This window comes from Ailuropoda melanoleuca, chromosome 1 (assembly GCF_002007445.2).
Source record: "Ailuropoda melanoleuca isolate Jingjing chromosome 1, ASM200744v2, whole genome shotgun sequence".
Taxonomy (NCBI): domain Eukaryota; kingdom Metazoa; phylum Chordata; class Mammalia; order Carnivora; family Ursidae; genus Ailuropoda; species Ailuropoda melanoleuca.
The window spans coordinates 190,362,880-190,377,750 of NC_048218.1; the positions used below are offsets into that span (position 1 = coordinate 190,362,880).

The window sequence follows — 14,871 nt, forward strand, 5'->3', positions numbered from 1 at the left end:
CAGGAACAGCCCCCACCTCCAGGTAGGACAATCGAGAGTCCCTGCATATTGCCACATGTCCCCCAGAAGGGCAAAACTCACCCCCCACGGAGACCACTGTTCTGTACAGACCCAGCTGTGTCGGCCACATGCCCTCCGTATCCTGGCCGCAGAGGGCCATGGGGAGAACAGGATCGCCCCTTGGCACTGACGTCCTTCAGTCTGAACAGACTGAGGGGCACGTCCCTGGCCTCAAGCTCCCCTCCTCCTGCCATCAGGTGGCTCCGGCTTGTTCCTTCTCCAGGACCAGCTGTGGCCTGCTTCTTTCCCCAGACCTTCTCCTCCAAGCTCAGTTCAGCTGCTGCCTTCACTCAAAGCCCACAGGCTCCCCCCTTCCCCGGGGGGCCATTCCTTATTCGGGGCCCAGGACCTCACACCATCTGACTGTTTGCACCTGCCTGCTGTCCACACCGCCCCGCTGGAAGCCTGTGTGCCAGGCCCGAGCCTTCGCCATTAGCATCCAACCAGGATTATCCATCCACTCGTGGCCGCTGACATCTTCCTGCATTAGGGCTGGTCTTCACAGGGAGCCTGTCGCATGGGGTTTTGATGGCACTTTGCTGGAGGACCCTGTGATTTGAAAGCTGCCAGACCTAGAAGAGATGGGGTCCCTGCCACCTTAGTCCTCAGGCCAGAGCCATCTGCCAGACCCTGACCCTGGAGCAGCACCCCCCTTTGACCTGGGGTGAGGCAACGGGGGCACTGTGAGGGGGGAGCTTTGACTCTGGAGGTGACCAGGATGACAGAGGTGCCCAAGAAAAGATCACGCAGAACTCAATACCCTATGGGATTCCAGGGCCTCCCTGACCCATGCCAGGCCCCTACCACGTGGTCCCAGGTGCCCAGGGAGGAGTGAGACAGTCTGGCCCTCAAACAGCTTCCAGCTGATGGAGAAACAGACCCATTCGCAGATGCTTCCAAGTGAGGCGGCGAGGGCCAGGCCCAAGGGAGGGTGCACGCTCCCGGCGCTTAGGAGAGCTCAGGAATAGGTAAGGGGGCCAGACGCAGACATGCACAGAATCTCCTAGGGGAGCATGAGGGGAAGGCCGGGGCGGTGAGAAGGGGGCACACTGCCTGGTAGGCCCAGTCACACGGGGCCTCTCGATCTAGGTAAGGCGCTTGGATTTATCCTGCTGGTGGTGCAGGGACAGGGCTGTCACGGTCAGATTAGTCAGCAGTGGCGATGGTGTCCAGGCCTTCCCCCACACCCCCCCCAAGCAACCATGGCCCTGAGGCTGGGGCACGAACTGGGGCCCCCACAGAGAAAGCCAGTGTCCCCAGCCAGCTCCCTGCCCCTCGTGCAGAGCAGCGATTCACAGCTCTGGAGGCAGATGGCCAGGGCTCAAATTCCCTGCTTCTCACCAAGGTCAAGGTGCTGCACGTCCTAACCCTGTTTGGCCCACAGTCCTGAGGATTAATTGAAATCGGGAAAACATGGCACGCAGTAAAGTGCTGAGAGATCCGTAGCTTTTACCACGACTAAATCCGTCCCCAGCTCCCCGGTTTCTTCTTCTAATTGCCCTCCCCACCAAGGAGGAGGAATCGTCTCACTCCTGCTTGCTTGTCCCAGACCCAAGAGTAGCCAGCCCACAGCAGGGGAGAGGCGCTGAAGGACCTGGCACTCCTGGCCTCGCTGGGCGCCCCTCCACGGGCTTTGACTATAAATTCATTCCAAGTATGGCATTTACTTAGCAGTCACACGGGCGCTGTCACTGTACGGAGGGTTCACTGCTCATGGATCGGGCGTGGCTTATAGTAGAGCCCGTTCAGACCGGGGGGCAGGAGGATGCCCCCTCAGCTTCCCGGGGTGTCTGTTTCCAGGTACTTTCTCTCTCCAGTCCCACAGCCTTGACCTGGCCCGGCCACCATCTCACCCTTGGATCCATACCTGTGCCCCCACCCCCCACGCCCCTGGTCTCATCCCTCCATCCATTTCACCAGATCACACACCCCTCTGCCTTCCAAGACTCCCCCCCCCACCCCCGTCCTCAGGGCCAAAAGCGAACATAGAGGTCTGCTTCCCCATACAAAACCTGCACTTTCTCAGACGGGCTCCGTTCTTTCTCCTCCTCCCCGAAGTCCCCGTGTCTCCTCCATCTCCTCCTGAGATCCCCCTTCCCGAGTCCCTGCAGGTGCACCTCTCACCCTTCCTCCCACTGCCTGTTCTGACTACAGCCCCCGGTGTTTAGGCACTGCCTGGTAGGTAGTTGGTGCTTAATAAATGCTTGACAATGAGGAACAAACCCTCATCCTCCTCATGTCTGGCACATAATTTATCAGGTTTTTAAAATCAATTGCAGCCTGTGGGAGGACAGTCTTTCTTCTCGTTTCCAAGAGCCATAGGCTCAGATGTCCTCTTCTGGGGACGCACCCCCCCCCTTCCTTACTCAGCCCATCTCTTCCTGAACACATTGCAGCTGCATGGAGTCCAGAGCCTGGCGCGAGCCGAGGGACGTCTGCCCGCCCTGCCCCAGTGGCTGGAACCACTCTCATCCCTCTGACAGCAGGTGAGGGGAAGACAGCTGGAGCTGCAAGGGCTGGGGGCTCCCAGGAAATGCAGGGCTGGGGCACAGGGAAAAGGCCGTTGCATTTCTATTTGTACTGTTCGCTGTGGGTCTGAACATACTCTCTTCCCCTCACCCACACACGTGCAGCTCTAGTCCTGGGGCTGCCCGAGCCTTCTTGGGGCACAGAAAATTCCAACAGTTCTGTCCACCACACTGCCACCTATCCTGACCCAAGCTGGGTCCCTGACCCTCTGGCTTGTCTCAGAGATCCCCTGCATCCCAGGCTCTGAGACATTAGCAACCCACCGCAGAGCTGCAGCTGGACGCAGGGGTCCAGCCCACAGACTGCCCACTCCCCAGGGAGCCCATCCTGCATTTATACAAGTGGCTTAAACACTCCCCCCACAACATCGCATCTCCAGGGCCTTTGCCCCATCCATCCCTCCACTGCTTCAGCAAGACTACGGAGATGCCCATGGATGGATGGCCTGCCCTCATCCGCCCGGCCAATAGCCCAAAAGGGAGCCCCACTCTCAGTGATGTGACCCTCCCTTGAGGCCTCAGAGCCCACCCTGAACAGAAGAGCTGGGTGAGGGTACATAACTCCAAACATTCCCTCCTTCCTGAGTCCAGCCACCCACCCCAACTCCCTCACTTTGGGCTGCACCTCAAGCCCTCCTGGTAGCACCCCCAAAGGCCGGAGGACAGCTTCCCAGCTGACTCGGAGACCTGTGACCTCAGGGGGATGCAGGGAAACTGAGTGTCACTTCCAGCTGCACCCACCCTCTGCCACTGCCCGGCACCCGGGGACCAGCGTCCCTCCCTCCTTCCCGTGGGGGGCAGCAGGTGCAGCGCGGCGGCGCAGTCCCTCCATCAGCGGCTGGCTGCAGAGCTGCCCGCTGAGCCTCACACCATAGTTGGCAAGTCTAGAACCACCGGATCCCATGACCTCACCAGTGTGAGTTCTACCATTGCCAAAAACGGGGGGAGGCAAGCAGCAGCAACGGGCCAGGGAGCGGAGGGGGCTTAGAGGCAGCTGCCTATGCTGAGGAAGAGACAGGGACAGTTAGCATGATCTGAGGCCCGGGACTATGCGGCAGGAGGCACCCTTCCCCCTCCCCCCCACCCTGCCCCAGAACAAGGTCACATCCTTCCAGTTGGCTCCAGTGGGAGCCCAGCCCTCCCCAGCGGCTCCCTGTGCAGTCCCACCGTGCTGGGACCTTGCTGGGAGGGAACACACAAATGGCAGCTATCAGGACCCAGCTCAGACAGAGGCCCTGTCCCCACCCTCTCTCGGGGGAACCCTAGAGGGCACCCCCACGCCAGGCAGTCCTCTGCCTAGACCCTAGGGTTGACAGAGGTAAAGGGGGCCATGCTCTGACATGGACCAAGCACCCCATGTCACTGTCTCATCTGATCCCAGGAGACCCCCCCATTATTCCCCAGGGCCTAGAGCGCACCAGCTGCCCCGCCCCTCAGGGAAGAAGCTTTCTGTACCTGACACTCTTCTATATCAAGCCCCAGAGAGGCAAACAGCTGGGGTCTCTTCCCTGAGGATGGGGGGGCCCACCCCTGGGCTGGTGCCCTTCCTCCAGGACCCGCACAGGTAGCCTCAGGGCTCACTGACTCGCTCATCTTGGCCAGTCAGTGGCAGAAACGAGCCACATCAAAACTCGCTGAACATCTCATCCACACAGCATAAAGCCCACCGTATCCACTGACTCCAGCCCTGCCCATCTGGATACCCCTGGGCAGGGGTGAGGGGGGTTGGGTTCCATCTTACTCCCCAAAGTGTCCCCTCCCCAGGCCTCCAGGAAACTTACCCCAAGGACAGCACACTTCTGTGTCCCACATCCCCCAGATGCAGGCAGGCCCTTTCCTAAGGGGTGTTTGAAGCCACCTAAGGTCACCTCGAGCCTTCAGGGAACATGCAGGCCCAGCTCTCGGAGGCTTGGAAGGATCTAGTCACCTAAAGCCCGGTGGGCAGTAAGCCCAGATCCCAAAAAGACCCCTTTCCAAACCAGAAGCCCAAGAGGACGCAGTAGCTGCCAGGGAGAGTGACCCCACCGCTAGGGCTGCTGTGTCCCCAGGAGCGGGAGACCTCGGCCATGGCCCCTCCGCAGCTTCTGGCTCCTGCAGGGCAAGGATGGGGCAGCTGTAGCCCGGGGTAGGGCCGGCAGGCCAGGGGGTCGGAGAGCCATCTGCTTGGTGCTCAAGGTTCCCAGAACCGGGCAAGGCCGACACTGTGGGGTGGGCAGGCCCGTTTGGGGACACTTGCAGGAACTGGGCTCCTGGTCCTGGCTTTTCCTGGGGGCCAGTGATGAGGCCGGAAGCTACTCCTGCTCTCTGTGCAGTGTGTGCCCCTGGTCCCCACCTGCCGGGGCAGCACCCACAGGCCTGCCCAGAGCGCCCGGCCGGCTGGGCTCCTTGGGGAGGGCGCCTTCTCCGCGCGGCGGCTGGCTTCACTGGCAGGACTGTGCAGCCCCCGCCCGCGATCAATGGGGCTGGATCGCGTTTCGCAGAGCCCCGGCAGGGCCCGGGATAATGGCTGGGACTGAATAAGCAAATGGAGCAGTGGGGGAGGGGTGGGGAGGCTGGAAAATCCACTTCACACAGTCCCTCGGGGAGCTGCCATCTCCAGAAGGTCCAAGCCCCACAGACAAACAGGGGCCCTGCGTGGGGGGGAGGTGGGCACCGGGCCCCGCTGCTCTTGAACACCAAAAATCAGAGCAAAGTGCTTCCCAGAGACCTCCCCACTCGGAGGAGAAAGAAAATGCTTTCAGCTGCCGCGGGAGGGACTTGGGTGAGACTACAGGAACCCCTGCGGGGCACAGGGCACTGCACAGATCAAACGTCTACCTAGCTGAGCTGCCCGTGGCGTGGGTGGAACCTTTTGGTCACTCCCGCGAGACACACAGAGGAGGATTCAGACCCAGTTGACAGGGTGGGGAGGCGCAAAGGCTGGCGGAGGGGGGAGGTGAAGGCAGGCCTCCCACCCCGACCGCCAGGAAACTGGCCTCTGGAGGGGAGAGCTGGCTACAGGGGTCCCGGCCTGGCGTTGTCATTATCGTGGGTGAACTTACCCCACCCGGAGCAGCGGCTGGGGCCTGACCTGGGACCCACTAAATTATGAGGAGGTGAAACTAAGGGCCTGCGGTCTTTGCCAGAGAGCACTGGGGCTGGGTCCCAGGGACAGCCAGGCCTGGAGGCTGGCAACAGGTACGGAACTAGCCCCTCTACACCCCACCCAGCACCTGCTACTCAGCGCTCAGCAGAAGCAGCAGCAAAGCCACAGGCAGAATTGAGGCCAGCTGCAGACCACCCAGGGGCTAGGGGCGGCTGCTCTAGTCTCAGGCTGGAGGGACCACCCCTCCTCGCTAGGCTGGAAGGACCACCCCTCCTCGCTAGGCAGGAAGGTACAGAATCTTGGCCAGACGTTTCAGAAGTTCCAGGGATGCTCTAGAAACTGTCACGCCCAGGGGCCTTCCAATCCCCTTGGTGGGTCCTTGTGTCCACACACCCCCCAGGCCTTGGACACCCTTCTTCCCTGGCCCTCAGACGGATGGCATGGAGCCCGGGAAGCTCTCAGGCAAGGCAGCCATTTTGGCCCTGGAGTAGAGGGCCAGGACAGAGGGCCAGGCCCTGGGGGGAGACTGGGCTGTCAGAGGAGAGATCCAGCTGCAGGGCCAGAAGTCTCCCTCTTGGGATAAATAAGCAAATAAGAAGTGTCCCTTCTCTCTCTGCAGTGCTTAGAAGAGCTTCTGCACAGGGACACCATCACCACATCCAGGAGCGACCATGAGGGACCAGCAGAGGGAAATGGCCCAATCCCTCCAAGGCTGTCGCTAGTGCCCTAGGGACTAGGGAGCCCTGTGTTCTTGCTGAACAGTCCCTTGGATCCTGCCATCCTGCATCCAACAGCCTCAACAACACACCACCACCTCCATCCCTACCCCGTGCCTGAGGCTCACTCCCAGGGAGAAACAGCTCCTCCATCGGGACCTGGGGTCAATGACTTCAGGCTTTGACAGCTTTCCCAGACCAGTCAGCAGGCCTCTTGCAGTGCGGGCCACCAGGGCCTCACACCAGGACAGCCTGGCTGGGTCCAGGCCTCACAGCCTCAGTATCTGTCGTCTGCGCCATCCGAGACCAGACCTGTCGCTTCAGAGCTGAGAGCCTCCAAGCCCTGGGGGCCAGGAGTGCCCAAAGCCCAAAACCACTGAGGCTGACACCCCACAAATTGTGGTTGGTGACTGAAAAGCGACACTGGCCTCACCCAACTACTCACTGACTAACCTCTTCAGCCAGGCCTTCCTTCTCAGTTTCCCTATCTGGAAGGTGACTGACCCACCAGGGCCCAAACCACACATTCCAACTCCAAGCCCACCACACACCCTGTTCTCAGTGCCCCTCCACGGCAGGCTCTGCCCCCGGACAACAGCCCCCAGGACACACCTGGGCTGACCTCAGGACACCCCCACTGCCAGGAGCTGGCTCCCTCAGTTCCTGCCGGAGAAGGCCAGTCAAGGTCTCACCCCAAGGGTGTGAGCTGGGAGCCGAGCTGGGCCTTCCAGACCCGTGGCACCCCCTGGGCTGGCCCTACAGATGGTGACCTGCCCGCCCCCCCTCCCCCCCTCCCGCTGGGCTTCCAGCTCTGCTGTGGCCCGAGGCCGTGTAAGGCGATCTGGCTGCCCACGGGGCTGCAGCCCTCCCAGCAGCTGAGCCAGATGGGCCCGGGAGTGGCAGGGAGCCCTGGGGCCTGGACACGACACAGGGGAGGGGCACGCGGCTGCAGGCCCGCTTTTCCCATATTGGCACTGCACATGATTGCTCAGAGCGGAGAGACACAAGCAAAAATGTGCTAGTGCCAAAATCGGCCAAGCAGATCGGAAGTGTCGCAGGCCCTCTGGGCACATACCTGAGGGGGTATCCCTGCACCCCAGCCCCACCAAAGCAGCCCATTTCCGACGTCCAGGCCCACCACGGGGCCAGAGGGGGTGAAGAGTGCTCCTGAGACCCTCGCAGATCTGTCTCTGCTCTGTTTATGGCCCTTCGGTAATTCACTGACCGAGACCGTTCACAGTGAATTCTACCAGTGCCATACACAGAACAGGAGTCGCGCTCTCGGCCTGCTGACCCTGCAGAGAGACTCCCGCTCCCGCTCCCAGCTCCCTGCAACCCTGGGCCGAAGGTCCAGCCTCCCACCCAGCCCTCAGCAGCCCTCCTCACCCCACACGGTCACAAGCTTGACATGCCTTGTTTCAGCCCCAAAGGACCTTCCAGGAGGTGGTGACAATGGGGGAGAAGGGCTGAACACTCACTGCTTGGGGGAGGGTGGGGCAAGATGTCCACACCAGGGTGCTTCCTGTCTCCACCTGAATGCCCACCCACCGTGCGCCCAGCCCACCCTTACTTCAGGCTGGGGAGGGAGTAAATCCAGTTCAGAGCAGCAAGCAGCTGGCCAGATCCTCCTCTCTGCCCACCAAGCCAGGCCCCAAAGGGGGCAGTGACCAGTGGGACATCCAGGGTGCCTCTCCTGACCTCTGAGCACAAGCCCTCCTGTTCCAAGATGTCTCGGTCTCCGCCATCCTCCAGCCCCCCCGCCTGCCGTGAGGCAGAAACAGAGCCCCAGGGGCAAACCAAACCTGCTGCTCCCTGGACTCCCATCCCAAACCAGCCCCGATCCCGAACGGCCCCGGCGGGGCATCACTGCTGGCGGCCCACGGCCAGGACAGCAGGGCAGGTGGGCAGGAAGTTCTGTGGCCAAGCAGGTGGCACGGAGGGAGCTGGAGGCACGGCTGCCTTCCGGCGAGGGGAGCAGCATCTGGCTGGCTCGGAGGGGACTGCAGAGGAAAGCAGAGGCGAGGGAGGCGAGGGAGGGGCCGGCAAGGTTGCATCAGTGTTGCCAGAGTGGCTGCCTCGAGAGTAGTCACTGTGGCAGCTCCCGCCTCTGGTGCCCAGCGCCCTGGGGAAGGAATGGGGGAAGGGGAGAGAGGGTCGGTCTCAGGGGAGCCGGTGCCCCGGCAGGAGGGTTGGGGACTTTGCAGAGTGGCAGTCTCGGCCCGCTCCAGGCTTGAGTGGGGACTAGGGAGCAGGGTGGCTAGGAAAGCAGCCTGGAAGGGTCAGACAGCGAGTCTCCTGGCCCAGAAACTAGCAAAACCGCTTAGTGATGCTTCTCCCAGTGACCCCAGGCTGCTGGAAGCCACTCCGCCTCCCAGCACCTATGCTCAATCCTCACCCACTCTGCCCTCATCGCTTTGTCCAAGGGAGCCCAAATGGTCGTTCAGGGTTGCACCTTCCCCACGCCCTCAGGGGACGCTCGACCTACTTCAACACGCGCCCACTGCTGCGCTCTGGCCTTCCAGAGGCCAGCCCATCTTCAGAGGTCACTCCCTGGCACTCTGCCTGTTTTCCCCACAACCACTGTGCGCTGGGCTAGACAAAAGAAGGGACCAGCTCTCTCCCACCCCGGAGGGAATGTTAGCACAGACTGTAGGTCAAGGGGAGGTAGATATCAAAAGAGCTCAGGGTGTAATCAGCAGACTCACCCCAGGGGCCCCTGAAATGCAGATTAGGGGGCCCGCTCAGAAATCTGCATCTTGATAGGCACCCGGGCAGTTCCGCAGCAGGGGGTGCAGCCCTCCTCTGCAAAATATCTGGGAGCTCTTTCCTGAGGCCACCACCGAACACTATCAGAAGCCTCAGCCCAGGGGCACTTCAATCACCCGAAATTCCTTTCTCTTTCTTTGGGGAGCTGGGGGTAGGGAGAGGTGGGGTGGGTGAGGGAGAACACCGGGCGCTAGCCTGGCATCAGGCGACTAAGGAGGATAGCAGGTACTGGGCCTGCTCTCTCCCGGGTCCAGAACTGGAAGGTAAAGAGGGCTGCAGCAGGCTGCGGAGCTCCTGTGGGCTCCTTCTAATTGCGGCATCCATGGAGACACTTGGTCTGTTTTCCTCATCTTTGCAGCTGACCTGGGTCTCTGTAAGCAGAGAATAGCTTAAAAGCCAAATCCATCCAGCGAGCGAGTTGCAGAGCTGGGCCAGGCTCCTCCCCTGCGCCTGCCTCGCCCCTGCAAAGCCCAATGCGGCAGGACCTGGTGCCGCAGTGCTGGGGCGGTGCCAGACCCGCGGCCCGGGCCACCGGGGTCAACCCCCAGAGCCTCGCGGTACCTCCCTGCTCTCCGCTGGGAGAGCCTCAGGCCTGGGTCCCAGGGGAGCATGGTCTCCCAGCTCTCCTGAAATGAGGGCCAAGGGGAGCTGGGAGGGTAAAAGCAGCAAAAGCCTCATTTGAAGGGCATCAAAAGGGAACACTGAGGCCTGTGGTTCAAGGGGAATGCTCAGAGCAACCTCTCTGGCCCGGCGGGGAGGAGGGACGGCAATCTGACACAGCCCCGGCCTTGAGATCCAAAGGCACAAATATCTACTTCTGGGAGTGGGAAGATGAAGGTAAGGTCTGGGAGCAGGCGGGTCCCTATCTCCCACCCTGGCCAGAGGGATCCTGACAAAGAAAAGAGCTTCAGAGCCGCTGTGGCCTAAAGGGGAGCTGACCTGCGGGCCAGGTGGGAAGGCCCCTGACACTGAAGCTACCAGAGCGCCCAGAGGACTTGAGGGTCTTACACCGTGTGCGTGTCCTCACGCCCTCCAAGATCTCGCCTGACACCACCCCACCCTCTTCAGCCCCACCCTCCAGAAACCCACTAGGACCACCTTCAGACACCTCCCTGAGTCCCACTTCCTCTAGAGGGACAGAGCAGGTCCCATCCTCCCAAGTTCAAAGAGCTCACAGGAGGAGAGGGTCGCTGGGACACAAGGCCAGTACTCCGAGATGGCCGGTCTTCAGCCATAACAAAGCCCACCCTCTCCGCCAGCGGCTCTCCATTAGAAAAGTGCACAGCAAGTCCACAACGATTCCGGAGTCCCGGATCTGAGCTGCACCTCCCACGACCGGCGGGGGCCTTATCCCTCCGGTCTCCAACGAAAGCCCCAGGCCCAAGGGGCTAGAGGCTAGGAGCAGCTGGGGCCCTCTGACATGCCTAGGGCCTGGTGCCTGTCCCCTTGCCTCCCCAGAGGCCCCAGGGGAGGAACCCAAAGCTGCTTTCGTGGCAGCCCTGGTCACCAGACCTCCCACCACTAATGCGGGCGCCTGGAACTGTGCGAGTTCAGCCAGGAGCCACTGCACCCCAGACCCACCTGGTAGAGGTAAACGAATAAACGAAATTCTCACATTCAACACCCCGGAATTTTTTTCTCCTTTGCATAAGGCCGGTTCCAGAGGTCCCCCTAGGCCCCCAGGAGTGGGGCCAAGGCCTCAAGTACACCACGAGGCAGCCATGAGCGGTAAAAAAAAAAAAAAAAAAAAAAAAAATCCCGCAGCCGAGGCTGCAGCCCAGGGGCCGGGATCCGAACCTGCAGCCTCGCAGGGAATGCGCTGGCCTGTCTAGGCTGAAGGTTGGGTGTGAGGCCACGTTCCTTTGGGGGCGTTCGGTCCACCGTCAGGACAGATTTCTGGGAAGGCTCAGTCTTGGTTCGGAGACCCGACGACTCAGTGCCCGTTGGGCTCTCCACACGGGGTGAAGACCAGTGACCCCGCCAGAGGACCAGGCGTGTAGCGCAGACATCGCCACCTGGCCCCCAGGAGGAAAATCGGTTTTTTAATCCTCTAGAGCTTTACGAAGCCCGACAGAACACAGGGAGGCTCGGTCCTCACCTAACCAATGGGGGTGGGGAGGTTGATTAGGGCACGGCCGGCTCCCGGCTCCTAATCGCCCTGAGCCTGTATTAGCGCCCCCAACCCTCCGCGGGTACGTCTATACACAGAGTAGGGATGCCAGGGCTGGGGGGAGGGACAGCGAATGGCTGAGCCTAGAGGGCCACGCGGAATTGGGCGATTCTTGACTCCAGGGCGGCTCCCTCACTGCCCAGTTCCTAGGATGCGCGCACCGGTGAGGGACCCGAGGCACGCCATCCAGCCGCCTACCCCAAAGCTGAGCTCAGGGGCCCCGGGTGCTCCCTAACGCTACCAAGTTTATGGGGGTAGGCGCGGGGCGGCAGGGTATCTCTGCCGCGTGCTCCAAGGCTCCCAGGATGGTGCCCCGAAGCAGAAGCGAGCTGGGGGTCTGAGAACTGCTTTCCCCTAGAGACTGGGCGGGGCCGTCCCGGAGCCACAGAAGTGGTAACGACGTGTAGAAGAAGCCCGGAGAGGGGACTGGAGAAACTAGCTCTCGCAGCAGGAACTCTCCCCCAGCCCAGGTCGGCGCCTGCCTTCCAGCCCTGCGCTTCCACCTGAGCCCACCAGGGCGGCGAAACGCCGACTCGACCCCCGATCTGTTCCCCCGGGAGGTGCTTGGGCCCGCGCCGATACGCACCTGGCCAAACACAAGCCGCACCCAAACCGCGCGGCCGCCCCGGGCCCAGGTCGAAACCCTGGGCGCAGACCGACTCCACCCGGGGACCCAGGACCACGGGGCCGAGCGCGCACCTCCGCCGGAAGGCGCGGGAGAGCGGGGAGGCCGCACTGCCGCGTCATCCCCGAAGGCTGGCTGCCCGCCCAACCCGGGTTCTAGCACTGCTCGCCCCGGGGCGCCCGCCTCCACCTTCTCCTCCTCGCCGGCGCTGGCTCTGCCCGGCCCCGCCCCGGACACTCACCTGCGCCGGCTCCAGGCTGGGCGCACCGCCGCCTCCCAGCTCCGCGCGGAGTCCACATGGGAAAAACAAGACAAAAAGGGCCCTGGTTCGGAGCGGGCCAGATGGACGGAACCCGAGGCGCGTCCGGGCCGAGGCCCGCGCCCCGAACCTCCACAGCGCTACGCGGGAGGAGGCGGCGCCCGAGCGCAGAGTCCGGCGGGGGAACAAAGAGGAGCCGGGATGGGGCCGCGCGCTTCCTGGGTGTCGGGTGACAGGTCTGCTGGGGGAGGCCCCGGCTCTGCCACCTGAGGAGGAGCCGCCTCCGCGCGGCAGGCGGGGCAGGGCAGGAGAGGCACGGGGGCCCCGGAGGCCGAGGAAAAGGGTGCGCGGGGTGCCCGGGACTGCGCGGCCGGAGAGGGGCCCGCCGGCTCGGGCGCAAAGGTGCGGGGACTCGACGGAGTGCAGAGATAATGACTCTGGGAGGGTTTACCGCCCCCTGAGCCCCGCCCGCCCCCCGCGCCGCGCCATTGGTTCAGGTGCCGTGAGGCGGGGAGGGGCAGGGGGCGGGCCGAGGATGATTCACCTTGAATGTGGCTCGGGTTGGTGCACCGCGCAGGGCACGCCCGACCCCGACTGCGGAGACGCTGAGAGCCCCGCCTGCTCGCCCGACCCGGCCGGCTCTGGCCCCATGGGGTCTCGCCGCCCGCCTTCTATCCCTGCCTCCTGCCCTCAGGCTAGGGTGCCGCAGGCCGAGGTGCGCCCCGACGTCCTGCCACCCCGCCGCCCTCTGAGGCCGGAGCTAGCCGAGGTGTGTGTAGAGTAGCGTGCTTGGAAATCCGACCCTGTGCTGGGGGAGGGGAGGTGCGTTTGGAGCTCGGACGCACTGTGGGGCCTTTGGACGGATCTCCGCAGTCTCCCCCGCAGAAGGGTGAGCGAGGCTGAGTTGTGTCAGTGGGCCCACCCGGACCCAGGGGTGCAAGGCTGGAGCGGGGACAAGAGGGCTCCCCGCTACGTTCTCACCACCTATGCTTTCCAGCTCTGCGACCTCACAGGTGTCTGGCCACTGCGCCGCCGGGAACAAAGGCTGCCTGTCCCGGAAGGGGGAGGGGAAGAGGAGCCGCCCCCAGACCCGTTTCTATCTCCCTTCCTTCTCCCCCCCCCCAACCCTCTGCGGCTGTGGCTCCCCCGGGAAGGGGCGGGGCGCGCCTAGGTTGGGGCGCGGACGCTGATTAGATACTTCTCTGCGGTCCTTTGCTCCGATACCATCCGGAGCATTCCGAGGGGCGGGGCAGGGGCTAGAAGACAACCAGGCTGTCAGCGTTGGGGTGGCCTCTTCCTCCTTCCCCAGCATCCTGAGCACCCGAGCGCCTCCCACCCCACCCCCCGCCCCGCTGCTTTGGGCACACTTCCCAGTACCGGCCCCTCCCGGCCTCCCCAGACGGCAACCACAGTTCAAAACCAGATTAAAATAAAACGTTAATCCGTCCTCCTCCCTTTTAGCTTCTATTCTCCCTATCGAACCTCGCAGGTCTGGCGGCTAAGAAGCCCCTAAAAAGGAGGGTGCTTAGCGGAGGCCCCCCACCAAATCTAAAGCTCTCTTGTATTAAAATCGAAGACCGTTAGCACGCTGTTCGGAGCTACAGCGAAGAAAGAGTAGGCAGTGGTGATGGGGGGCCAGGGTCCATGGTCCCCACTACCCTAGCCCTGCCCAGCCCCAGGGGCCACAAGCGACGGTGCTAATACGAACCCTTAAATAGGTCCGACTCCTGGGCGGGGCCTGCTCTGGCCTTGGATGTCGCAGCCAGAGGAGGAGGCAAGACTCCCACCCCAGGCGGGACCGCCCGGGAGAGTCGCGGGGCCCTCGGTGTCCCTCTTTAAGATTACCCCGAGATGAGGCATGTGGTGCGCCAGGACCCGGACAGGGGAGATCTCGAGCAAAGCGCAAGGCCCAACGGGCCAAAGGAAGGGGGTTAGGGTCGTTCCACATTAACCCCTCCAGGGCCGGCACGTATTCCCCTGCGTATCCGGGTCACAATGAACTTCCCTGGCTCTGTCCCCAACCGCGCCCTACCTGCTCCCCGAGGGCCGTGGGATGCTGGGTGGTAGGGGCGCGGTGTGCCAGGAACCGCAAAGCCAAAGTGCAGGCAATGCCGGCTGCGAGTGGCCGCCGTGGCCTGTCGCACCCCCTTTATAGCGCGCGCCCCGCCCCCCGTGCCTGGCGCGCCCCGCCCGGGCCCATTCACCTGCTGTTGAGAACCAGACACCGCTCAGCGCAAAGCGAGCCACCCGGCTGCGCGGTCCTGCCGTCGGGGCTGGCGGGGCGGGGGCGCCGCAGAGTCGGATCCAGTTTCCACCTTTTTAAAAATGCGCTGCTGAAAGTTGAGACGGCCCCGGCCTCAGGAGCCAACGTTGCGTTCTCCCCCCCGCCCCACCCCGTGGCTCCCCGCGCACCCCAAGGCTCCCAACCCCACTCCGGGAGGGGGTGTGAAACTGCACCTTCAAGGGCCTCATACATATTTTAGGGAGCAGGACAGGCCGGTAACCAGAGCTAGACCCGGACGGTGAGGGGGCGGCCCCCCGGGACCCGATACCCTGTATCCCTTTCATCTCGGGGCGCAGGCGGGGGAGGAGGTGGCTCCGGACGACCTCAGGTCCTCACTTTGCTGCCCTGTCCTGCGCACCCAGTGCCCTCCCTCAGCAG

At 63.0% G+C, this 14,871-nt stretch overlaps 1 protein-coding gene across 1 annotated transcript; it reads right to left on the reverse strand.

The window, feature by feature from the left end:
* Positions 1-442: 442 nt before the first annotated feature.
* LOC117796807 (vegetative cell wall protein gp1-like) lies at positions 443-12,860 on the reverse strand. The gene is made up of 3 exons (XM_034646495.1): positions 12,754-12,860; positions 12,192-12,646; positions 443-632 (listed from the first exon to the last, which is right to left on the reverse strand). The coding sequence occupies exons 1-3, from the start codon at positions 12,858-12,860 to the stop codon at positions 547-549; spliced, it is 648 nt and encodes a 215-aa protein (XP_034502386.1). The 3' UTR covers positions 443-546.
* Positions 12,861-14,871: the final 2,011 nt, after the last annotated feature.

Bases quoted from the DNA above. Each gene is read 5' to 3' on its own strand.
- LOC117796807 (XM_034646495.1), bottom strand. From the start codon at position 12,860: ATGGGGCCAGAGCCGGCCGGGTCGGGCGAGCAGGCGGGGCTCTCAGCG. The intron at 12,647-12,753 runs GTGAATCATCCT...AAACCCTCCCAG, and splicing joins CAACCCGAGCCACATTCAAG to AGTCATTATCTCTGCACTCC. The intron at 633-12,191 runs GTGAGTGTCCGG...CATCTCTTCTAG, and splicing joins CCAGCCTGGAGCCGGCGCAG to GTCTGGCAGCTTTCAAATCA.